Genomic DNA, 27,753 nt, shown 5'->3' on the forward strand with positions numbered 1-27,753 from the left:
TACCCTTTATGAGAAATGTCTTTTAGATGGCATTCATGCTCCCTCTGTCTCTGTCTCCCTCTCACAGGTATGACTATACCAGATGAAGACACAGAGGCAGGTCAGACTGGAAAATACTGCCTAGTGGCCATTGGAAGACTGCAGGTATGTGGTGGCTGCAACAAAAGCTCTTCTTTGTTTGTTCACACTGAAACAAGCAGTGGCACTTTGTGTGCAGTGTGTCATTTTAATAACGCCGGCACTATGGAACAAAAGAAGAGGCTACACACTCTCACGCTGACATCCATCTGGGTATTTTTTACGTGTTTCCCGCAGTGTCCACCTGTTCATCTGAACATGGATTGGCCGCCTGTTTCTAATCATATGGATGCTGTCATAATGTTATGTAATCACCATCAGTAGACAGAGGACCCTGTCTGACTCTCACTCACAGGGAGAGATGCTGTTACCAGAGTCAGTAACTAGAACAACACAGTAGTGAAAGGCGTCTCGTCATCACCACCATTCACCTGCGGGAGCCACCGGTCTCTGCTGTCGAGGACAGACGCTGTTTTACAGGCAGAAATTAGACAAAGAGTGGGCAGGACAGACAGGATGAAGGAGGCTTCATCACGTAGAACTGCAGGATTTTCTTTTTCCTTGTATAAATTGCAGAAAGACACTACCAGTACCACCACACAGTTTGTGGGTTGAATCGTGGAACATCTGCCTATTTTTTTGTCGAGTGAAGGATGAGTCCAGCTGTCAGACTGTGAACATCCTCAGACAGACACACTCCTGGTTCCTGCACTGAGGGCAGTGTGAACAGGGCTTGTGTTATTCCTCTGAAGCTTTTTAAAGCCCTGCTCCAGCATCCATCACGTCCCCTCTGTCCCTCTGTGGCCTCAGTATGTTTCAAACATTTATCATTTCAACACTTCAACACACGAGGCTAAATATGCTGCTTCCATCTGAGCTGCCGAGCTTCAAAGAGGGCGATATCTGGACACGCTGTAAACGAAGTCACGTCTTAAAGAGGCCGAGCCGGACCACACAAATCCAGTGGAGAAGTGGATTTGCTGCAGGAGCAGTTCAAAGAGTTTCTCTGATTTGATTTGATTTGATTTGATTTATTCCTGCTGAGGAAACTTTTCCCTTTAGAATTGATCTTAACTGAAACATATAGTTACTGAAAATATTTAGATTTAGCCCAAATACTGAGAATTATGGGTAGACCAGTTATTGGTCCTGGCTGATTATTAGATATTCAGCTTTAATCCAGTTATTGGTGTTTATCTCAGATTGCCTATAAAATAAACTTATTTAGAATCTGCTACTTTGGCTCTGATTTACATCCTGTCACACAATGTCCCGGCCACAGCACTATCTGATCGGTAACACGTCACAATTAATAGCCCATAAACACTGAACAATCTGAATCTGCAAAGTAACTAGTAACATTTCAAATAAATGTTGTGGAGAGGAAGTATAGTAAGCAGCAGAAAATGAAAATACTGGAGTAAAGTAACTTAAAATCGTACTTCAGAACAGCACTTGTGTAACTTGTACTCAGGTTTATTTAATCTCTGGTTGGGGTTAGAGTTTCATTTTCACTGCGATTGAATATCAGTCCCAGTTCTAATACTCAGTATCCATATCAGCCCTGAAGAAGCCACATGGTTACCTGTAGTGGAAATGCTGTCGGGTCTTGGACTGAGCGTACTTGTGGTGCTTGTGGTTAACAGACTCTACAGCAACTTACTGTACAAAACACTGGTGTGCTGTGTTGTATTCTTCATAACTAAACTCTCCGTTTCTTGAATATCTTTGTGATGTATCCTAAATGTGAGTGTGTCCTCCCTCAGGTGACCAGCTCTCCGGTCTCCATGGATATGAACGGCCTGTCGGTGCCCACAGAGTTCCTGTCACGTCACAACTCAGATGGTGTCATCACTTTCGTCGACCCACGCTGCATCAACGTCATTGGTTATCAGCCTCAGGTTAGTAACTGGAGATGGAGATCAGAGTGTTATCAGCTGTTTCTCAGTTTCATGCAAACTTGCAAACATGCAACTTTCATTCTACTTGTGTGTGTGTCCTTAATTTACTGAAGCGGCACAGAAAAGCAGCCTTCATTTGAGAGAGGATTATATTATACAACATCACACATTCCTAATTTATTTGTTTAGATTTAATAAGAAGCCTTCCAGTTTTCTCATCTGTCATTTGTTGTGAGTGCCGACTCAACACTTTCTCCTGGCAGTGTAAAAAGTCTATAATAAATGTCCTCAGGGTCGTGTCATGCTGATCAATCTGTTGCTCAAACAGAAAAGTGTTTTCATTTGGACTTTCTTACATTTCTGCTATCATTGAGTGAAAGTCGACACGTCCTGCACAGGATCAGACCTCCAGCTGCTCCAACACGTCTTCCCTCCCCTTCCTGATAGGCTTGTGAAACATCTACTGGAAGTGTAGTGATTCACTCTCAGTGGCTCCGTAGTGATCAGAAGGATGATAACATAGAATCAATTGGAATGAAAATAGAATGTTTGATAAACAGTGACACTGAGAGCAGCAGAGTGGGAGTATGATCTGACTGTTGGGTGACTGGATGTTCTTGACTTACTGCTGTACTAATATTCAAAACCTTTAGTGACCCAACTCGGTGGAAATCATTGAAATCTGTCATGATGAAATAAGACTCGTTACAAAATATTGCATTGCTTAAACCAAAGATTAAAAGAATATAAGAACGCTGCCCGGTTCCCCGACATGACCACCTGTCAGTGTTTACAGCTTCATGTGAGTCACAAACACTTGTTTTCAGTGACCTACGCTCTCAGATTAACTTCTCGTGTTCCACATGAGGAGCAGATTCATGACTAAGCAGTACTTGAAATGATCAGCACTGCACACGAGGTGCTGTGTTGACAGTGGAAATAAGCAGACGAGGATGAAACACATTTGTTGCCTGCACTGCTGCGTCCAACACATTCCTGTGGTCAGCCGGCTCGTGCCTTCGCTGACTGATTGTCCATTACTCAACGAAAAACAGACTCAGAGTTGTTTTTCTGCAACATTATAACAAATACATCCTGTTTAGACAAGGGACTTCATCTTGACATTTAATAATAATGCAGACCCTTTTTGTCTCTGGCTGTAACACATTAATCACATTTATTTTCAAATGAGAATCAACAACAGTAGCTCTCACCTTTAAGGGAAAGGTTTGCACACAGTGAATCAGTTTCCCATCTCAGCTAACACACATTTATTATGTTGAGGAGCTGCTTTAATTTCAAACTGAGAGGAAAACAAAGAAACACTGAGTTTGAACACACTGTGGTTGATTTACCTCACCGTGGACACCACTCAGATCTAATGTCCACAGTACAATGCAGCACCATCTGTTATCAGCATCAGTCTGTGGCTCCAGTTGTATCATTGACTCAGAGGTCCTTTCATGTACAGGACTCTCTAAAGTCTTTGCTCAACTGATTAGTTCCACTGACAACTTCTGACACATTGCAGATATCTCTGTAGGATGCAGTAGGCTGTATGGAACATGGTAAGAGATGGTTTAGTAGGTTAAACCAACTCTTTATTTCACAGGGTGAATTCCTGTTAACTGACTGTTTTTCTGTCCTAAAGGACCTGCTGGGGAAAGATATTCTGGAGTTCTGTCATCCTGAGGACCAGAGTCACCTGAGAGAAAGCTTTCAACAGGTAAGAACAGACTGAAAAAAATCAAGCCAAACTAATTTATTAGCCACAAAAAACACATGCAAAGCCAGTAAGTGTGGGAGTAAAACGTGGGTAACAGTCCAACGATGCCAATAGGGGAACAAACTGTGTAGTCCTGCTTCATATATATATATATATATATATATATATATATATATATATATATATATATATATATATATATATATATATATATATATATATATATGTATATATATATATATATATATGTATATATGTATATATATATATATATGTGTGTGTGTGTATATATATATATGTATATATATATATATATATATATATATATATATATATGTATATATGTATATATATATATATGTGTGTGTGTGTATACATATATATATATATATGTATATATGTATATATATATATGTGTGTGTGTGTATATATATATATATATATATACACACACACATATATATATATATATATATATATATATATATATATATATATATATATATATATATATATATATATATATATATATATATATATATATATCTGCTCAACAAAAATAAGGAAATACTCAATCGTCACACCAAGTCAGGTAAACTTCAGGGACATCAATCTGTCCACATAGGAAGCTCAAGTGATGTGATCAGTTTCACCTGCTTTGGTGCAAATGAAAGTGACAACAGGTGAAAATGGCAAAACCAACACAACCCTTCTCTCGTTCTGTGTTCTGCTGGTGTCCTTGTCACTGCTGGTAGCATGAGGCGGTACCTGCAGTACAGGTACAGGTAGTCCTCTCTGCATCGATGAGAGCAGGTTCACCCTGAACACATGTGACAGACGTGAGAGAGTCTGGAGATGCCGTGGTTAACATTCTGCTCTGGGTTCATCCTGGGGCAGAACGATGGCCAGCCTCATGTGGCCAGTGTGGAACAGTTCCTCGATGATGAAGGCGTTGATGCCCTCTGGTTCCACTGACCTAAGTCCAGTTGAGCCCCTATGGGACGTGATGTATCTGTGCAGGTCTGGGAGGAGATCCCGGGACACCATCTGCAGACCATCAGGAGCGTCCCCACATGTTGTCAGGAGTGCATACAGGCACACAGGCAGGTGTATAGTAGGGCCATACACACTACAGTGTTTCCCACTCAGTGACTAAGTAGTGTTGGTGCACCACAGAATAAAGAGCGACCACCACATATTGCATTTAGTTGTTTTTTTGTTTGTTTTTACAGTGTATCTGTTCTGCTGCATTTGCTTTGCCTGCTCTCCCTCCGTCTCTCTGTCACGCGTCTCTCTCCATGAAAACAAATAGAAATCATCAGCAAATAAGCTCAACATGTTGTTGGTACATAAGCAAATAAGACCATTAGATATTTCTGTATTATAAATGAACATGATGTAAGGTTTTGACCTTACAGTAACAACATGTTGATGGTACATTGGCCTGTAACAGGGTGAATGGAGTCTCTGTCACTTGTTTCTGCTCTGTGTGTTACATACATGTTTACTTCAACATTAAGTTTTCAACAGTACAGTGAGAACAGTCATTGATTTGATGTAACCATCACCTGGTCAGATCATGTGCAGAATCTTAAATTTCTTGTTGTAGCTTAAAGCACTCTATGTTGGACACAACAGTGAGATGATTTGTCACTATTACATTTCACTCCCCAGTAAATACATTCCTAATTGGTACAGTGATGCTGTGGCTTGGAGTGATGACCTGCAGTCGAGTCAGGTGTATCATCACATGCACCAAGGTTAATGTTCTTCTCAATGGCAGCCAAATGTTTAAGCTGCTGGTTAAATGATCTGGTCACACATTCCCTCATGTTTACAGAAATGCTGTGTGCACTACTGCCATCACTGACTCATCTCCTAAACCAAATGGATCATTTCACCAACACCAGGAATGTTTTCCTCCTCTGCTCACCTCGGAAACACACGATCCATCACAGTTCTGTTATTGAAGTATATTCCACAAGTGTCTGTCTGTTAGACACACGAGCCTTCACCAGATTGTGTCATGTGGGTTTGACTGACAGTGCTGCAGGCGGAGTGATTAGGTTCACTCATTATGCTTCGTATTTCGCCTTCTCAATCACCAGCAGATATCAGTCTGATTATAACTGGGTCAGCTGAACTTCTAGTACATTGTCTTATACTGGCCACGTGATTAGGTGATTAAAATAATCTATTTGATGTGTGGATTGAAAAGATCTGTGTAGGTGTTTAATTTTAATGTGATACCTTTCTGGTTTATTTGCTCTGGTTATCAAGATAATAATGATACATTTTTAAAGCAGCTTTCAAGAACAAAGTTCAGAGTTACACTGTGGCTCATAGGCAGACATAACAACTACTCAGGATGAACTGGAAGATAAACCACAGGTACAGAACAGCAATGACGAGGTGTGATTCAGGGACAGACTGAAGCTTCCTGTCAGGAGCTCAAACAGTAAACACTTAACAGACCACAAATGTAAAGTGTTGCCTGACCATGTAGGGCTTAAAAAAAATAATAAGACCTTAAAATCAATTCTAAAACTAACAGGTAGTCAGTGAAGGGCAGCAATAACTGGGGTTATGTGCTCACTTCTACTACAGCTAGTTAAAATCTGAGCAGTAGCATTTTTAATGAACTGAATCCTGTGAATTTCCAGAGTACAGTGCTTCTCAGGAGTCGACTCTTATGACCGCATGAATAACCTTCTCTAAATCTGAGAAAGAGAGAAAGGGTGTAACCTTAGAGATCAGTCTCAGCTGTTAGGTGTCAAACGCTGTGCAGTCTTGTTTCTGAGACTTAAATGAGAGACAAAATTATACCAGACAAACTGGTGGAGGGAGTGAATGTAATGACTTCTGTCTCTGAGTTGTTCAGACTGAGAAACTTTGAGACATCCAGCATCTGATGTCATTCAGACACAACAACATGGAAGACATGCCGTCACTACAAGGTGTCAGTGGGACATACAGTTGGGTGTCATCAGCATAGCAGTGGTAATTAATGTTGTATTTGCTGATTATCTGACCCAGCGGGAGGAATTAGGTTCTCTGTTATGTAGTCACAAGAGACACCAGTATCAATGGCATTGATCAACCAGACAGCATCATCCTGACCGGTTGCTGAACTTAACCAGAGGAACATTTTCCTTTGCGTCCTCCGCTCGTCTCCTCTGTCACAGCTTCTGTCTGTGTGGACTGAAAGGTTCTCTGTGATCAGCGTCAGCAGTCACTTTAGATCTGTTTCACTCTGGAAGAACTGCAGTGCTTTCATTCCCAGACTGACAGTCAGAGAGGAAGAGTATGGGTACCAGCAGCCTGCCACAGAAGATATGTGATGCAGCTGAAACCATGATTATATGATAGCCCAGCTCAAACCAGGGCTGCTAAAATGATTTTGAACAGCTGTTTTTAGATTCTTTCTCCATCCAGATGAAAACACTTTTATTGACAAGTTGTAAAACGGAAATGGAGTAAACTCTTCACTGTTCTTGTTTTAGGGGAGATTCCTTTGCTGAAATAGTTTAATTTAAGCTTAATTACAACATGACTAATTGAATGTTTGACTCTCAGGCGAACACACAGGAAGCTGTCAACAACAACTCTGAAGAGGATTGTAATGGGATGAAAATACACAAGGCTGTCACATTACTGTCGATCTCTGCGACTCTCGCTCCTTCATGCCCTGCTGGATCATTGAACTGAATAATAATGGCCTGTTAGAAACAGTAATACTAACTAGAAGTGTTCCTCCCTCTGCAGGTAGTGAAGCTGAAGGGTCAGGTTTTGTCGGTCATGTATCGTTTCCGGATGAAGAACAGGGAGTGGATGTTGATCCGAACCAGCAGCTTCACCTTCCAGAACCCGTACTCTGATGAGATCGAGTACATCATCTGCACCAACACCAATGTCAAGTAGGTTCTTCATGCTCACCCACACCACATTTTCAGTTTAGTACTATTGGTACTGTAGACAGTTCCTTTCACTGTGCTCTCATTGAGTAATGTATTTTTATCATATGTTTAATGTTCTCTTTTGGATATTTTCACTCACTAATGAAAACTCACTTCTTTTAAATCTGTCTATTCTAAGGTGTTTTTAGCCACTGGCATTGTACCTGAAATGTGTTTCATTTTAATGGCATCATAAGATCTGTGCCAGCACACTATATATTACTAACATGAGATAAAACATCTTTTTAAGAAATCATTTTGGCAATGTAATCGTACAGCTTCGTTAATGCTGCTCGTTTCCTCGGGCTTAAGTCCTCAAACTGGAGTTTGAGCTGGAGTTCATCCTGGTTAGATGTTGTTGGTGAGCTGAAAAGACACTGTCAGATACTTTATGTACTCCAAAAGATGCCCCATGAACACACCTTCATGCTGGGGATTACACACCCAAAGGTTTTTGGGCCCAACCGATATATTAGTTGACCTACATTATGGATGTTTGGGATAATTTGTAACTAAAAAACACAAACACAGCTGTTGTTTTAGTGACTGATGTCATTTTATACATTAAAGTCTATTTTATTGTCCTTTAAAGCATCCTGTCTCTGTTACATATCTGTCACAAGTGCTTAATAAATACATTTGAGGGATCATTGCAAAATGTTTATATTGGCCAAATGATTTACTCCCTGATATCTGTATCAGCATCAGCCTGAACAGAATGATCCGTCTGTAAAAGGTCGACTGACCAGCATCAGCCAGAAATGATGGAACAAGTTAAAGAGCCTTCACAGTTCTTCATGCACAGTTAATCCAGAACATTTGGAATCAAGTTTTAATATGTAATTTATAACATATTTATGTATTTTGGTAGATACATTATTTTATTAATCTATTTATTTATGTATTAGTTATTTGTTCATTAAGGGACAGGTATTCATATTTTTGATGTGTCATTTATTTTATTAATCTTTTATTATAGTTGTATATCATGAATCTTGTTATGACTCCATGGTCACTTCCTGACAGGTAACAAACACAGTGTGTGTGTCTGCAGTCAGATCACAAAGCTTGGTTGAATGGATCATTAACAGGAGGTGCAGTGCAGCCAGTGGCATCAGAGGTGTTTGGCAGTAGGGGGCAGTGGTGTCACCGTAGAGTAAGTCACCAGTTAAGAAGGGGACTAATGTGCATTTGTTGAGTGAGTGGGCACATGTTTTCATCTGGACACTGATCATCACGGACTGACAGACTGACAGACTCACTGTTTACTGGAAACAGTCAGAGTCTCTCAGTCTTCACCTGCTGACGTCTGTGTCCTCTTCATCCCACCACTGCTCTCAGCTGTCATCACTGGATTACCAGTGTCAACATACAGCTGATAGCTGTCAGTCGAGTGTGTGCGTGTGTGTGCGCGTGTGTGTGTGTGTGTGTTACAGGTACATGAGTCAGCAGCACCTTGGGGCTGAAGTGGCAGCCAGAATATTAACAGAGATTTATGAGGTCACTATAAGAAAAAATGGATCTCGTTTATCAGAATCCCACAAAATTCAGAAGTAGAAGACTGTCCTCAGCTCCACACAGCAGGAGGAGTACCGGTGTGTCCACTCTGTGTGCACACATAGATAGATATATGTAGTGTTCATAGGGGAACACAATCCCCTTGTACTGTTGAGACTGTATATTAATAAATGGCATGTTGCACATTTGCAAGAGCAGCTCAGTATTCTCACTGTGAGTGATGCGTTCTGAATTAGTCTGTCACAACAACAGTGATAGAAGTGCATGATAATGGTCATGATGTTAGTGATGAGCTGAACGTGATGCATATTATTAATTATGATTGAGTTATGTTTCCTGTGTAAATGATCTACAAGATAATGGCCCAGTTTCTCTTCTTGGAGCTGTGATGTATTGAAGTTATTCATCTTTAGAAGCAAACAGTTTCTCTATTAATACAGCAGAGAAACAACAGAATTGGCAACTGTGTGATGTTTCATCACATCTGCTGTGATAAGTGCAGTTATAATATCTTGTTGTTCATTTTTCTAGATTGTCCTGAAAATTGTCAGAGCTTCCATCTGGTCTTTTTTGTAGAAACATCAGTTTAACTGTGGTGTTAAAAACTGCAGTGTTGTTCTTATTTTGATGTGATATCGATTTCAAATTCAAATGAAGTGTACACAGGCCAGAGAGAGTGTTGTGACACCATATCAGTCATTTGGTCCCTGCTGCTCTCACAGCATATCCATGTAAGTTGAATCTCTAATGATGGCACACATGTCACTTCAACTGCCAAAGTATAGTCGGAGGAAATGTCTCGCCTGTTGAACTTCTCAGTCAGATATAGTTTGGTTGCCTAATGGAACAGTACACCGAGCCAGTCCGATCAGTGAAATGGTCTGTAGCTAGCTGCTGATTTGATTGCTCATGTGCCCAGTGCCTCCTCCTGTTTAGCTCTGTGCTGCAGCTGATCACAGGCCATCGCAGCCCTGACTGGCAAACTTGTGCCATCTCTGAGCATAAAATAAGCCTTTGCAGAAGCCAGTTTCCAGCTGATTTTGCTGTGAGGGCTGTGTGGAGAATGACTTGATGAACCTCATGTGGCAGCCGGCTCATTTGGCCTCACTGCTTTGAGTCAAATCTCATCTATGTACATGTTGAAATGAGCATGGCATTACGTATGTTTATGGACATACAAACCAACTCATACATTGACATACACAGTGACTGCCATGGCAGTGACTGTCACTGTGACACAGCCACCATATTTAATACGGTGGCTTTAGATCCAAACAGTTCCGTGTTTTGCGTGAGCCCTCATGGCACACAGAAAGGAAAGGAAGAAAGGTTGTTTTTTAACCACGTGTTTGAAGTTATTTTTAAGGTTGGAGGTTAAGTGATATGAGTCTGTGTTACTACATCGTGGAATTGGGTTGAAATGGAACATAGATAGCCACATTAAACAGTTGAACAAGGCTGTGCAGGCTCAGGTAAAACCTGTTTGATGTCTCCACTGACATAAACTGAGAAGTGCCATTTTTACAACATACTCACTATCTAGAATTCATGTCACACATTTATCAATGTAAGTGCACAAATCTGTGATTTCTGCTCACAAATTAAACTCTTTAAACTCCAGGATACCTGCCTGGTCTGATAAGAATGTGATGTAATTATGAGCATATATGTATGCGCAGCAACAACAGCTGATCAATAATACATTTTTATTTTTCTCTCCTGGTTGAAATTCTCCATCTCCTCCATCCACGCTGCCCTGTCTCACTCTTCACTGTACTGTGATAACGTGTGGGAGTTTTGTTTTCAGTCCTTTTGACTGTGTATCATTCAAATAATTACACCTGTGTGGGTTTGACAGCAGCAGCAGTCTTGTTCTCTTTGTAGCTTCATGGCTGATGAGAGCTGACACGGAGCAGACCTAAAAGAAACATCACAAATCGTTCTGGAAGTTTCACAGCTGTGTGACTTTTGTTGTCTTTCACACCTCAGTGACATCCTGCGTTAACGCACCAGAATTGTTGAAATTGTTGTCGTGGCGTCTTCCTTGTAGAAACGGACCTTGGTGCAAGTTACAGCAGGGGCATCTATATATTATTATTATTTCTTTATTTAAACAGGGACAGTGCACAATAAAACATTAACCCTGTATAAACAGGGAGAGATGCACTGCACCGGGTTCTGGTTGCTATTTTCCACCAGTAATCATTGATTCTCGGTGTCGACTTCTGCATGTAGACCAAATGATACACTGCTCAAAACATTAAGTGAAAACTTTAACCACACATCAGATCCTGATGAACGAATTATTCAGGTTGAAAATCTTTACTGATGTACATTGTTTCATTTGTTGAGAACAAAATGACATAACAACGATCAATGGAAACCAAAATCATCAACTGACTGAGGGCTGGGTTAAAAATCACACCGGAGAACAGAGTAAAAGATTAAAAATCACAGGTTGACCCACCTTGTGTGAGACTCACAGTGTGTGTGTCCCGCGGGCCTGTCCTAACATCTGGACACGCTCCTGATGAGTCTGCTGATGGTGTCCTGGGATCTCCTCCCAGACCTGGACCAGGGCATCAGTCATCCTGGACAGTTTGTTGTGGTACTTGGTGGCGTTGATGCACCGATACACTCTGGCCACATGAGGCCGGGCATCGTCCTGCACCAGGAGGAACCCAGGGCCCACTGCAGGAGCGTACAGTCTGACAGTCGCTCTGAATTACATCTCGGTACCTAACAGCAGTCGGGGTACCGTTGGCTATATGAGCGACCCTCCAAGGATATGTGTCCCCAGACCATCACTGAGCCACCAGCGACCAGTCACGCTGGATGATGTTACAGGCAGCGTAACGTTCCCCACACCTCCTCCACACTCCTTCACACCTGTCACATGTGCTCAGTGTAATCCTGCTCTCATCTGTGGAGAGGACAGGGCACCCACGGCGACCTGCCAAGCCTGTCGCTCTCTCACTAATGCCAGTCGAGCTGCACGGTGCCACCCTCATGGCATCTGCTTCTGACAGTTTGGTCAGAAACACGCACACCAGCAGTGCTCCTCCTGTTCCTCCTCGCACAAAGGAGCATGTATTGGTCCTGCTACTAGGTTGATACCCTAATGTGGCCTCGTCCAGCTCACCTCTGGTATCTCCCTCATGCTTTTGGGACTGTGCTGTGAGACGCAGCAAACCGATGTGCCATCCTGGAGGAGCTGGACTACCTGTGCAACCTGATTTGGCTGCAGGTACCGCCTCATGCTACCAGAAGTGACAATGACACCAGCAGAACACAGAACTGGAGAAGAATCAGTGAGGAAGGATCAGGACAGAGCAACTGTCTGTGCCACCACATGCAAGACCAAGCTTTGAATTAAACAAATAGCCCACTCTTTGCTTCTTGATGGATATAACATTGAAGAGTCTGCAGCAGTAAGAGAGGCCATTTTGGACTTTTGTTTTGGACGTGAGCTGAAGTGATCCAAAGCTCTTACAGCAGCGGAATATTTCATTCCTGAAACCTTTCACATAAACGTTCTTCCAGCCTGTTGCATTCAAAACAGCCTGTGTATGTAAGTTCTTTTCACATCTAATGAATTCTCAGGTTTCGCTGTGTGTCCCTGCTAACACATGAAGTGTGAGACTGAGGTGGATCAGTACAGCCTTGGTAGTACTGCTGCTGTTGGACCAGTGTCAGTGCACCTGAACACTGCCTGAAATGTCTCCAGCTGAAGCAGGACTGATGAATATAGTGTTCACTGCTTGTCTGCAGGATATTGATGTGAATGTTCTCATTCTGCTCAAATGTACATTGTGTTCTTCTCCTTGTTGTTCTCTGACATCTTCTTGTTTATTGTTGTGTCAGAGGGTGTTCTGCATCTCCTGCCCCACAAACAATTTGTATCTACACAAATGATTTGTGTTATTTAACAAATGTTTATTTATCATAGAAGTGGTTTTGTAGAGTGAATTTCAAACGTACGACTGTGTGAGTTTGAAGTCTGAGGCGCTGATGTGTGTGTGGTGTGCTGTGTGTTTGCAGGCAGCTACAGCAGCAGCAGCAGGCAGAACTGGAGGTTCACCAGAGAGACGGGCTGACTGCCTACGACCTTTCCCAGGTAACCCTATGAAGCGTCTTAGCATCAGCTTGTACCACACTAATCACTGCAATAACAAAGAAGATATCTCTGACACGTATAAATGATGATGAGAATGCCATTTATCAAAAATGCACATATCTAGAGTGCTCATGGCGCAGGTGCTAGGTTAACTGACTGATTAAAGAGGGGTTGACAAAATAGAAAGTTCAGTAATTGTTGCACAATTAACCCTGTGCACAGATAATATTCACAAGCAGCATCACTGAGCCAGACGCCCACATGTAAGCTGGTAACTGAAGGCAGTAAATGAACCAGTTGGGCCGACAGATCTGCGTGCACAGCCTGTGACAGTAGATGCTGCACGTCAGTCGGTGCTCAGAGGAGTTATCATGCAGTGAGAGCTCAGTAACTTACTGCACCATACTGAAGCATAGCTCACAAGCTCCGGCAAAGAAAACACAAACAAAAACGTAATAAATCCAAAGACCAGAAACATTGTGAATCAATTTGAAGGACGATGCCAAAAAAAAGAACACCCTGTGATGTCTGGGGAGAGAGATGTTTTAATTAAAACAGGCAGACATAATTATTAGATTACAAATGATACATTTCCAGGTGTTAATGTACAGCAGCGATTCATGTAAGTGGATATACAGAAAATAACATTTTGTCCTCTCATGTGATGTTTCATAGTTTATTTGCATAACATGCAGATTATTGTGGAAGTTCCATGCTGAATGAGAACAACACAGGGCCATCAAGTGTGTCAGAGTAGGAAGTCCTGGTTGGCAAAAACAAAACTCAAAGTTGTTTCTTTCCTTCTTGCTCGTCTACTTGGCAAAAATCTGACCCTGTTTATTGACACGAGAACTGTTTGGACGGAATCCCAGAGTGTGAGACATCTGTTTTACATGAGGAGTGGATTGTTTGTGTTCAAGTGAATTCATCCCTAACATCATCCTCCTCTCCTCATACCCCTGTCCCCCCTCAGGTGCCTGTGGCCAGCGTCAGCAGTGGAGTCCATGAGACGGGGAAGACCATCGACAAGACAGAAGCCCTGTTCTCCCAAGAAAGAGACCCCCGCTTTGCTGAGATGTACACCAGCATCTCTGGCTGTACGACACAGACACACAAACACCCGACTCTCCCTCATAAATATGTCTCACTCTGTATCAGCTATCTCTGTTATTTCTATCATGCTGACCCTGGTGTGTGTGTGTGTGTGTGTGTGTGTGTGTGTGTGTGTGTGTGTGTGTGTGTGTGTGTGTGTGTGTGTGTGTAGCGGGAGATAAGAAGATGATGGTTCCCTCCTCCACAGCTGGAGGACAGCAGCTGTACTCTCAGAGCTCTCCCTTCCAGCAGGGACACTCTGGCAAAAGCTTCAGGTATGTTGATGTCAGTGATGTGTGTTAGTGCGTGTCATGCTGAGCAGCTCACATCCATAACTCACTGGATCAGACTTCTGCTGTCAAGTCTGACTGAGCTTCATATTTCACTCAATGTCTGTGCACACAGTTCGTCTGTGATCCACGTCCCTGGCGTCAACGACATCCAGCCATCAGGCTCGTCCAATCAGAATCTAGCTCAGATCACCAGACAGCTCAACCCAGGCCAGGTGGCATGGTCAGGCAACCGACCCCCCTTCTCTGGACAGGTAACACACACAAACACAAACTAACACATACACACAAACAGTGTTTGTTACACAAGTGAAGCCATGCCAGAGTGATTCCACGTGCTCCTCTGGTGCCCTCTCACAGATGGACCTGTTTGCCATGTTTTCTATGTGCGTGCATCGCAGTCTTGCTCAGAGGGAGAATGTGCTGGGCACATGTTGGTTAACAGGCCCGTCTGTCCTGCAGACATGCTGCTGCACTGCTCAGGTCATTCCAGTGGACTGACTGCTTTGTTGTTCAGTAACCTCTGAGTGCATCACAATAACTTGAGCCAGATGATGAGTTGAAAATACAGCTGAATGTTTTCAGCACCTCTAAACACGGCAGACATGAAGGACTAACAGTTGTTAGGCTGCCGTTCAGCAGTGCAGTTGCTCTACATTGGAAAAGCCTGTTTGACCAAACTGTTGTCCAGAACATCAAGTTGTTTTGAAGAATGAAAGAAGACTCAACACAAAGTTATCAGGTTGTGTTTGAACCATTACAAGCTGCCAGAATGGATAAGAGGCTGATGTTGTTGAACACAGCCGGTTATTGAATTACAGGAGTAAAGAACAGAAAAACATCCGGCTGTGGGTTGTTGGAAAACTGTGTCTTTGTCTGGACAGACATGTGATAGTGTTACAATCATACAGGTTTGTGTTAGGACCACCTTTTCAAATTCTTGAACTTTGTTATTGAGGAATATGCATGTATATGTTTGTATCTGTCATGTGGCATGGGGCTGGTTGGACAGTACACATGCACCAAAGTTAAGTTTGCAACAAATTAATGAAGGTAAACTTATTTAATTTACTAATGATGAAATGAGTTCTCAGCAGCACACCTGCTGTGAGTGAGAGGGACGTTTCTTGCTGAAATGCATCGTGGGAGTTAACATTTGTACATCTAGACAAAATTCTTTGCTGATGGATAAAATGAATTGCATTTTCTGAATGGTGTTGCTTGAAAATAGTGCTGTGCAATGAATTTTGAAATATGATTGTTGAGATAAGATTTTATCAAATAAAAGGAAAATCGAATCTGTATTTTTCAGCCTGGCTCATAATTTACAGTCTGACTGTGACTGTGTCCAGTCAGACTACAGCGCTGTTAACACAGCACAGCTCCTTATTCATCTACACTGTGTTGACTCACAGAGAGCTTCAGACAAACACACAGCTGTCCAGTGTCAGATGTCCAACACCACTCTGCTGGTTAACAACATGCGTCATCGTGTTTTCAATCACTGTTTAGTATTTTGGCCTGACATGACACACATATGGTGTGTCAGTCATTGTTCATGTGTACAAGATGTATTTAATCTGAAAAGACAAAAGAAAAGAGTCTTTGCTCATTTCATGTCTAATCGAAAGACAAAAGTACTCAATGTTTGTCTTCTTTGATTGATTAAAGATACAGTTAAAAGTGTGTTCTGACCTGTGAACGCTACATTGTATGATGGATTGTGTCACACTGAAGCTTGAGTTGACTGTGCAGATCCAATATGCTGTATATGTAACCAGTCTCTGTGCTCTCCAGTCCAGTAAAGCCCAGTCCAGTCCATTTGGTATTGGTTCTGGCCACAGCTACCAGACTGACCCGGCCTCCTACAGTCCCCTGTCGTCCCCGGCCACTTCCTCTCCCAGCGGCAACGCCTACTCAGGACTGACCAACCGCAGCACAGCTTTTGGTGAGTTCTCATTCATCACTGGGTCAACTGTTATAAACCACACAGCTGTGTGGTGACGTCTGTGTGTGTCTGTGTGGTGACGTCTGTGTGTGTCTGCACACACATCCAGTCATATAAAAACTAAAGTAATCACAGCACAGGTCTCGCTGTCATCAAGGTGGGCCTGACAGTACAGCTGTAACCAACAGCACCACATTAATCACAACACATTTAACTTTACTGTAGATCACAAATGTACACAAAACTGGATGGGATGTAGTCGTTGTTTGGACACGAAAAAAAGAAATACTTTAGAAACTAATTGTTTTAGCTTCCCTGGAATCTTGGAATCATTAATTTAGTGAAGAGAATTAAAATCACAGCAGCCAGCCTGTAACTCATGATGACATCATCACTCAGACCTCAGCTAGGTCTGACTGTGGCTCGCTGGTTACATTTGTATGTAAATGATCAAACCATTGGAAATTCATGCAGCAACAACACTGTTTTGGGAAACAGTGGAGAATGAGCCATACAGTACAGTACAGTACAGAACAGTACAGTACAGTACAGTACAGTACAGTACAGTACAGTCATTGTGCCCATGTTGTGCTCTCTCTGGAGGACAAAGGTGAGCTGAAATTAAAAGTTGTTTGACCGATGGCATACTGTTCAGCTGAGGCAGCAGGGAAACCAAAGAGACATTATTGTTTCAAGACAAAGATTGATATTGTTGCAGAGGCCTCTGCATTGTTGACACCATTAAAGGAAGAAAACGTGATACAGCGCTTGTGGTGCTTCTTCTCGACAGGTAATATACTCACAGCAGATTAACTCAGATATACAGTATGACCCTTATTGTGTTTTAAACTCAGCAGGCGTGTGTGTGTGTTTGTTGTTCGACAGGCAGCGAGTCACCGAGTGTTATCCAACAACAGATAATGTTACAAGAGATCACAATGTGCAGTCCTGTGCTTCAGTCAGACTCTGTATATAGACTAACCAGCCCTCTGATTGATGTAATGTTCTTACTGGTGCCACCATCATTACCAGCACACTTCACCTCAAGGTGTTTTCACTCACACTGAAGCAGAGCTGTCTGGATTGATCACAAGGCCGGCTTTATTTTTCTAAAGCATAACTGAAAAACAGAAAATCAGATGAAGGTGACATCACTGTGCTGTCTGGAGGTGAATATGCTGTAGAGGTAAAAGCATTGTCACAATCACACCTGTGGAAGCTCTGATATCTGTTGTAGTATTATTCTCCGTGTTACAGTGTTGTAATCTCTGAGCTCTCCAAAATGTTTCCACTTCTCCTGTCCATGTGACGGCCATTAAACATTCTTAAGGACGTTGGAAATATTTGTTCTTGATGGCAAAAAGGTTGAGATACACGGTGATGAAGCCCGGCATCAACACAGGAGCTGTTGGATGCTCATGTTGTATGTAATGACGGTCTCCAAACTGTATGTATTTAAATATAATGAATAATGATCAGAGCTTTATAAATATAAAGGGTAAAGAGAAGCGTGCCATTAGCTCCAGCTAAGTCCGGGTTACAGTTGGCATGTGTTTGATTTAATTAGGAAAACCATTTTCCTGCTTCCAAGGCTCACTGGCTTATTTCCGTCCTGGTCCAGAGGTAATTACATGGATGGGGAAGCAAAGCAGACAAAGCCAAAATCACTTATTAATGGTTCCATCCTCCAATAATGTACATCATTTTGTATGGCCTTCAAAGCTTTTTACTCACCTCACACTGCATAACAGCCATTTTATGAGTGCCATGAATAACACAGCAAGGTTACATCTGAGTGCTTCTATACACTGCTTCATAAAAGCAACTTTTCCACCGACAAACTGCCACAAAACACTGTGTCAGATTGCATTCATTGAGTTATCGGTGTGCGGGAGTATCCTCACAAAATGGCAAAAAGGCTTGCGATCATTGAATTCCAGTTCAAACGCTTCCTGCTCAGAAGGCTAATAGCAGTATTAGAGAGTGCCTTATTGTGAAGGTTTTATTAAAGTTGCGCAGCTTAAAGTAGCACAGTATGGAAATGTTTCCTGCAGAAAAGCACCAAAGTGAGTACTAATGTGGGACGCTGCTCTTCAGTTTAGTGGTAGTACTAAGATTAAGATTTATTATTAACAACAAACCAACAGCTGCCATGTCTGAGGATGGCTCGCAGCCAATGGTCAGATTTCTGTTAGCTGGTGGTAGAAAGAGTGATGTGATGGGGATGTGCTGTCAGTCAGTAGAGGGGGAGGCAGTCAAAGAGCTGTTCCACTCCTCAAGTCCAACTTATGAAACACATTGAAACAAATAGGTTGAGCTAAAAGTCAGCCTAGCCAGGGCAAAAACGCTAACGCTAGCTCTGTCAAGCATTTGCTGGACAGCTCTCACAAACCAAAGTTAACTTGACGAGGATCTGTAGCGTCATCCGTGCTGACGGGGAGATGCAGTCTGGTGTGCTCCTCAGTCAGAGCCTCTCCGTCCAGCACATGTCCGACTGCCTCACCGGGGCTGACGCGGGACGCTGGAGCTCTGTGGGTTATGTTCTTGATAATGAACCGGTCTCTCACCGGTTAATGAATGTCAGCTTTTTGAAAGCAAAATGAACTGAAAGTGACATCCCTGCATGGCACACCTCAGAACCAGCTCCACGTCAGCACTGTGATTAATGAGGACTGTAGGGGGTCTGCAGCAGTAACACTTGCCAATGTATGCAGTACATACTGTTCCAGTGATATGAGACTTTACGTGGTCTTAGATTTGGGATATTGTTAAAGGCTGCAGTACAGTAAGTGATGTCACTGTCTGAACCTGCCAGACTGTTCTACTAATGTTGAGTCTAAATACCAATCACCTCTACAATAATGTTGAAATATGGATGTTGAAGTATTCATTCACAAACACTGTGATACCTGATTTTGTCACCCTGTCCTATAAATGATAGAATAATCCATTCAGTCGATGTGTGTTCAATAAATGAATTGGGATTGACCGTTCCTGTGATGTCACCTGGGCATCAGCTTTACAAAGGAACCAGTTATCTGAGAAAGTCATCAGATTGATCAGTAATTAAATCATATCTGCAATGATGGTTGAAAGTTAGATATGTTTACTGCACTGTTGGACACATTTTCTTCTTTCTGAACCACAATGATGGAGCAACCAGCACACCGACATCTTGTTTTCTATCCATGGTGCTGGTTAGTCACGAGCAGAAGAGGCTTCAAATACATTAGTGTGTGTTCAGTGAGTGACGGCTGCTCAGGACTCCTGCTGCTTGTTGTCCACATGACTGTAGGAGTGAAGCATGTCCAGCATGCACTGCTACCTGATGGCCTTTTAATGCACACTCACATTAGCCAAATGGATGCTCTCTCCCTCTCTCTCTCCCTCTCTCTCTCTCTCTCTCTGTCTCTCTCTCTCTGTCTCTCTCTCTCTCTCTCTGTCTCTCTCTCTCTCTCTCTCTGTCTCTCTCTGTCTCTCTCTCTGTCTCTCTCTGTCTCTCTCTCTCTCTCTCTCTCTGTCTCTCTCTCTCTCTCTCTCTCTGTCTCTCTCTCTCTCTCTCTCTGTCTCTCTCTCTCTCTCTCTCTGTCTCTCCTCTCTCTCTCCCTCTCTCTCTCTCTCTGTTGCATCCTTTGTTTCCTCCCTTTGTTCCTGCTAGCTGACTCTCTTGAGTTCTATTCTTACATAACATGTATTTCTGCTCACGGTGTTGTTCTCTCGCTCCTGTCAGAGCATCTGAAGGCTGGTGTCAGTCACAGCCAGTGCCATTCATGTGCTCTGCTGTGGCATTTGTTTTTATTATTCACTTATGATAAGCTCTTGTTCTCCCTTATCTTGTCTGCTTTCCACTTAGTGTACACACAGGCGACCTGCTGTGTGTTTGGTTAATTACTTTTTCAGTCTGTGTTTTTGCTTGTGCTCTCTGACTGACTGTCTGTCTGTCTGTCTGTCTGACTGTCTGTTTGTCTGTCTGTCTGTCTGACTGCCTGTCTGTCTGCCTGTCTGCCTGTCTGTCTGTCTGACTGTCTGTCTCTCTCTCTGTCTGACTGCCTGCCTGCCTGCCTGCCTGTCGGTCTGTCTGTCTGTGTGTCTGTCGCTCCATCAGCAGCTCAGCCTCTCTGTTGTAGCTGCTGTGAGATGAGATGAGCATTTTGTTTATTATTGTGAAACAGTAGGAATGTTCCTCTGCAGGGAGAGGAGGGAGGGAGATCAATCTGCTCTGCTGTAATGCACTCAGTACACTCTCAAAACAGCCTCGTGGGGAAAATGTGTGCGTGTGCATATTTGTATATTCATATTTTGGAAGAAATGTGGAGCTGCTGCATTGTCAGTAGGGAATGTAGCTGTTGGTGCTCATTCTGCTTCTGTATTCACATTGTGCTGATACACACTACAAAAACAGCAGTTTTTCTTTAGGATGATGAGGATTTATCATTATGAGTCAGTCAAATTCAAGTCAAATCTGATATGAACAGCAGCAAAAGATTCAGTGTTGATTAAAGATCAGGGCTCAGGGTCATGATTCCAGTTTTTAATTAAAAATCAATCAAAACGAGCTTTCAACGTCAACCGTCGAAATCAAAAGCGGGACTGTGTGTGTGTGTGTGTGTGTGTGTGTGTGTATGTGTGTTTCTTGTTGTGTTTTTGGTGTTGAATATTCGATGGAGTCTCTTCTGGATGGAGAAATATCATCCTTTACAGAAAGCGATATGTCTAACAGTCCTGTCATAACTTTAGAGAAAAACATCTGTAACTTGTCTGATTGCTTCAACACTCACCTCCCTCCCACTGCTGTGGTGAACTGAAGTTCAACAGCATCTGTTTATATTACAGAGTGTGAGCCGTGACAGTTAGATAAAGCTCCATCATCAACCTGAAACATCATGATACCACAGAATGAGCAACTGTCAGCCACTCAGTCGATGTGTTGAAGATGGTTTGTTGTAGTATTATTGTAAAACTTAGTAAGTATGCATCAAACTAATATCTAAATGTTAAAATCACTCAATTAATATTATCTCCAGCCAGTGTGGATCTCATCAATGTTTGACATTGTTGCTTTATAGAGGACTCTTTATCATTGCAGATTAATCTATTATCAAGCTGGCTAATATTGTCTGTACATAGCCAAGCATAACTGCTTAATCAGCTAATCGTTTCAACACTGAGTTTGGAAGAAAGATTAGTGTCATTATTTCCTTTGATTTATTTTGTTAAAAGAGATTTAAGAAAAAAGTTGTTTTCATTCTATAGACACAAAAACTGGATAACTGGATGAAAGACATGAAATCCTTTTCTGAGCCAGTCTTTACTCCAGTGTCATGTTCATATGAAGTATTCACAGTATTTTAGGACACTATGACAACAGTATGGCACATTAAAATAAAACCTATTAGTCACAGAGAGCCCTAAACATAAAAAATCAAGTAAAATAAAAAACAATTCCTACACAGTTTGAATATGTAACATATATGAAACATGGAGCCACAACACGTGAACGTGAGCAGCATTCTGATGACAGTGTCCTGAACGTGTTACTGATAACATACAGACACTAAATGAGGCGCTCCATCTCCCGTCCTCCATCACATTCACACCACCACACCGCTGTTGTTCCAGTCTCATGACCCTTCAGGGGGTTGCCAGTTAGAAACCAGCGACGTCATACTATCGGCTGACAAACCTTGTTCCAGTGTGGAGCCTTCTTATACAGAGATAAGCAACACAATCATTCTGTACAAACATGTTTAAATGATTCATTCACAACCATAATCATGTTTTTATTCTGCAGCTTCCTACAAGCTCTGCAGATGTGTTATTTTTAGAAAATGATGTATCTACTTAAAAATGTGATCAATATAACATTTGAATGTATCACTCCAGTGTTTAAATGGATCCATGGTTTTGAGTGCAGTGTGTCATTTTGAGAGATTTGTTGTGTACAGTTACAGGAGAAGGTGTTCACATACCTGAGGAAAAAATGTTACAAACAAAGAGAAATGCAGCATCAGTCAGCTGACACTGTACACAATGATCAAGGGAGATGTTGGTAATAAGTGGGCTGGCATTCCATGTCTGTGAAGCTCATGGGATATTGATCATAATAATTATGGATTTACACACAGAATGATCAGACTGCACTGCACTGTACTGCACTGTACTGCACTGTACTACACTGTACTGTACTGCACTGTACTGCACTACACTGTACTGTACTACACTGTACTGTACTGCACTGTACTGCACTGTACTACACTGTACTGTACTGCACTGTACTGCACTACACTGTACTGTACTGCACTGCACTGTACTGCACTGTACTGCACTGTACTGTACTGCACTGCACTGCACTGCACTGTACTGCACTGTACTGTACTGTACTACACTGCACTGTACTGCACTGCACTGCACTGTACTGTACTACACTGTACTGCACTGTACTGTACTGTACTGCACTGTACTGTACTGTACTGTACTGCACTGTACTGCACTGTACTGTACTGTACTGTACTGTACTACACTGTACTGTACTACACTGTACTGTACTGCACTGTACTGTACTGCACTGTACTGCACTGTACTGTACTACACTGTACTGTACTACACTGTACTGTACTGCACTGTACTGTACTACACTGTACTGTACTGCACTGTACTGTACTACACTGTACTGTACTACACTGTACTGTACTACACTGTACTGTACTGCACTGTACTGTACTGCACTGTACTGTACTGCACTGCACTGCACTGTACTGCACTGTACTGCACTGTACTGTACTGTACTACACTGCACTGTACTGCACTGCACTGCACTGTACTGTACTACACTGTACTGCACTGTACTGTACTGTACTGCACTGTACTGCACTACACTGCACTGTACTGCACTGCACTGCACTGTACTGCACTACACTGTACTGTACTGCACTGTACTGTACTGCACTGTACTGTACTGCACTGTACTACACTGTACTGTACTGTACTGTACTGTACTGTACTGTACTACACTGCACTGTACTGTACTGCACTGTACTACACTGTACTGTACTGTACTGCACTGTACTGTACTGTACTACACTGCACTGTACTGCACTGCACTGCACTGTACTGTACTACACTGTACTGCACTGTACTGTACTGTACTGCACTGTACTGCACTACACTGCACTGTACTGCACTGCACTGCACTGTACTGCACTACACTGTACTGTACTGCACTGTACTGTACTGCACTGTACTGTACTGCACTGTACTACACTGTACTGTACTGCACTGTACTGTACTGCACTGTACTACACTGTACTGTACTGCACTGTACTACACTGCACTACACTGTACTATACTACACTGTACTATACTACACTGTACTGCACTGTACTGTACTACACTGTACTATACTACACTGTACTGCACTGTACTATACTACACTGTACTACACTGTACTGCACTACACTGTACTTTGTTTGTAACAAAACAGTCAGCTGATCAAATGTCAAAGACATGAAGTTAACGTTTGAATTTCTTCACCCTGTGATCTTGTGTGTCCAGATGTGTCGGGGGAGAGCAGCCAGAGCGGAGCCCAGTTCCAGGGTCGTCCCAGTGAGGTCTGGTCCCAGTGGCAGAACCAGCATCACTCCCAGCAGGCCGGGGAGCAGCACACACACCCCAACCCCAGCCAGACAGAAGTCTTCCAGGTAACACACACTCTGATGCTGTTGGCTGCTGCCCAGTGTACACAGGTATGTGATGTGTGACCTGGGACCCCTCTCCCCTGTGTGTCTGCAGGACATGTTACCCATGGCTGGAGATCCCACCCAGGGAACAGCCAACTACAACATCGAGGACTTTGCTGACCTCGGCATGTTCCCACCCTTCTCTGAGTAACCATCTCTCTCCCTCTCAGAACTGGACTGAACTGCATTCATCTCTCATGTTGTCTCATTTTTCTATATTGCTGAATCACCAACACACAGCTCATGTGCAGCACGGTGAATGTCTGGGTGCACACACACAACCACAAACACACAGTCCACTCATGTTTCCACAGTATGTACCTGTGAACATACACATACCTCATCGCTGCAAAGAGGAAGTCTGCTGTCAGATGGAAGGAACGACCTGGACGAGCCGCTCGTCTGTCCTCGCCATCCTGGACATTGTCTGGAGCTCTTTGGAGAAACGGTGCAGTGTTTGACATCCAGCTCTCTGCAGTCAGCATCAGTGTGACCAGAGGAGGTCAGTCAGGTGACTAAAGCTGTAACTCTTACAGACCAGCATCAGTGTTTATAACCTAGATTTGACACTGAAATCCACCAAGAAGCAACATCCTGACATGACATCATTTGACCAATACACTACACCCAGAGACACACACGACACGTCTGTGTCAGTGTCAGAGGTTGTTCTCAGGATGGAATGATTACATCTGAAACAAAAGGTTCAACAACCAGAGAAGGAAACATGGTGGCTGATTCTCACCTGCTACATTTTTCAACTACAAGTAATTCCATAGTGATGTCAGCCACGACTCCTGTACAATGAGTCCCTTCACAGGATTGACACAAAGTGTTGTCTGAAGTTAAACACCAGACCAGAATGTGTCTGCAGATTGTTGACAGCTGACACTGAAGTGAATTACTGCTGTAAATCTGACCTGAATATTCATCACTGACCTAACAGGAAATATGTTAGACGATCTTATGTTTGAGTCCAGACACACCAAACAGATATCAAAGTATTGGTGTCGCCTCACGTCTCCTGTGAACTGGCCAACAAGCTTCACCTCAACACACCGTGCAGACTACAGCCGACGGCCAGCTAGCTTGTAAGTTCTGCGCCTGCGTGAGAGGAAATAACTGTCCATACCAGCAGGCAGCAGGTATTCATCGTTCAGACAGGGAAGACTCAGCACTGTGGAACAGATGCAGACCATTGTCATGATAAAGCAGCAGTTACACATTATGTAATGAGTTACAAGCCGCTCTCACTAACATAGCTACTCACATGACCTCGGTGAAGAGGCGGAGGTGAACAATATGAGAAACTGCACTGACAGGGTGAAGTCATGGACACTACAGCAACGGGCTGAAGGCTTTCCTTTCTTTCTTACTTCTGTGCACTGAGTCGCTGAGCTGAACAGTCGGCCAGTGCCAACAGTGTGAAACACACAGAACACACTGTGCGGTACATCGTCTTCACATTTAGTTTTAGTGTAAAAAGATGCAGTAACACCGTAGTGATTAATCATCACTCATCTGCAGAGGAATTTAGGCCTGCACTGCTTCACAAAAGTTGCCCCATGCTGTCAGAGTTGTTGCTCAACTGTGACTGAGGAGGATATCATTGCAGAACACCGTCTGACTCTGTGCATGATGAGCATTTTGTATTTTTGGAGACGGTGCTGAGAGGAAGCAGCTCTACACAGTTTACACTGGGCCTGGGTTCATATACAGGCACTGTGTTCAGAACACATGCGGGCTCGTACATCTGACCCGCCTGCTTCATCAGTCCGTCACAGCTCACGTGTGTCAGTACATGCTGGGACACAGAGGCTGCTGTAGTGTCATTATGGGATGTTACCGGTGCCAAATGAAGAACAGGTCAGCTTCATGTTCAGAGACAGTTCCATGTTATCATCATTCCTGGATAATGGTATGAGTGTGCTGTGTACTGTGTGTGAACCTGTGCACAGCTGAGCCACAGTGGCTCTCTGAGCTGCTGTCTCAGTCTTCATGTTTGCATCTGGCTGCTGGTGTCGAGCTGACCAATCACCTCCTCTGGTAGTTCCTGCAGTGACTGTAGAGAGCAGTCCACATGTTGATGTACATGCCACAGAGTCCCCACAGACACACAGTGCGATGTACGTGACGCCTCCGTCTGCTGGCTGCAGCCTCCTGCACACATCAGCAGGTGGAGAAGCTGCTCCTCTCCACCTGCTGCTGTCCTCACTCTCCCATCAACCTTATTGTGTAACCTATATGTAGTGACGACCTGATGCGAGTATTGAAGGATTCTATGTATACATGAAAAAAAATTAAAATCTCATTGCAGACAGTTGCTAAGCTAAGGCTTAAAGTGCACTTCATGAAGCTAACTGCTAATTTCACCAGCCTGCTTTAAAGGGAAAAACCGCCATACCGTCCAAGCAAAGCGCAGTATTTACTAGTGTATTAGGTGTTCTTCAGCTCTGGCTACTTGACTTTATTTCTTTGTAATCTTTTCAACTCTTAAGAGACTGAATAATACTTTCTAGCGGGGGAGCTTTTACATGATAGATTGTATAATGTCTCTGACAGACGGATGGGAGAACCTTGAACAGACATCAGAGTCCTTTTGCTAAAGATCTCAAATCGATGTTTTTTTTGTAAATAATGTGATTTTTATGTCGACTCGTGTTACTTTCACACAGTACATGTTTTTTGTGTAGGTTTTAATGATATTGTGTGCAATGTGAGTACATATTTAACTATTGGTATTTAGTTAGTCTGTTAATTGTACATTGAGTTCTAGACCTGTATAAATTGTGTAAATGTGACCCATTATTTTTGTGTAACAAATTGTGCTTGTGACAATAAATTCTTATTGGTTACGTGGCTTCCAGTCAAAGATTTCAGCCTCCATCATTCACTCATTCATCAAAATCCTTCATTCTGATGTTCTTTGTGTTAAAAAAGAGAAAACAAGTAAAGCTGTAGATAAAAACAAAGGTTCTTCCTCTGCCATAACCCATATTTGGATCTGAAGTGTGTAACACAGGAGCCATTACTCTTATTAATGTATAGAAAGTGTTCTGGTTTTACACATTCAAGCCGTTGACAAGTTTCAGAGAGTACTACTGTATAAGTTACTGAAGTAATATGTAATATAGTATTTTCACGAGGTGGTATCGCTGCTTTTATCTGTATTAACTGACTGCAGAAGACTTCAGACACCACCTGTTTACACAAGTCAGCACTTATGGAGCAACATTATCATATGATTTGGAGTCATGTGTCTGACTACCTGGTGAATTTAAGTCCATGATTCACTCTCTCAGTTGTGTGTTTGTCTTCAGTATCTCCTCTGTGTTACCCAGCTAGTCTCTGACGTCAGTTAGGGTGCTGAGCAGGAAGTGAGCAGGTCAGC

At 42.7% G+C, this 27,753-nt stretch overlaps 1 protein-coding gene across 1 annotated transcript; it reads left to right on the plus strand.

The window, feature by feature from the left end:
- LOC115578046 (aryl hydrocarbon receptor nuclear translocator 2-like) lies at positions 1 to 27,234 on the plus strand. Its single transcript, XM_030410903.1, has 11 exons — positions 1 to 144; positions 1,845 to 1,979; positions 3,631 to 3,705; positions 7,471 to 7,622; positions 13,221 to 13,296; positions 14,270 to 14,393; positions 14,561 to 14,663; positions 14,794 to 14,932; positions 16,476 to 16,626; positions 24,178 to 24,323; positions 24,415 to 27,234. The coding sequence occupies exons 1-11, from the start codon at positions 16 to 18 to the stop codon at positions 24,511 to 24,513; spliced, it is 1,329 nt and encodes a 442-aa protein (XP_030266763.1). The 5' UTR covers positions 1 to 15; the 3' UTR covers positions 24,514 to 27,234.
- Positions 27,235 to 27,753: the final 519 nt, after the last annotated feature.

Source organism: Sparus aurata, unplaced genomic scaffold (genome assembly GCF_900880675.1).
Source record: "Sparus aurata unplaced genomic scaffold, fSpaAur1.1, whole genome shotgun sequence".
In the NCBI taxonomy this organism is placed as follows: domain Eukaryota; kingdom Metazoa; phylum Chordata; class Actinopteri; order Spariformes; family Sparidae; genus Sparus; species Sparus aurata.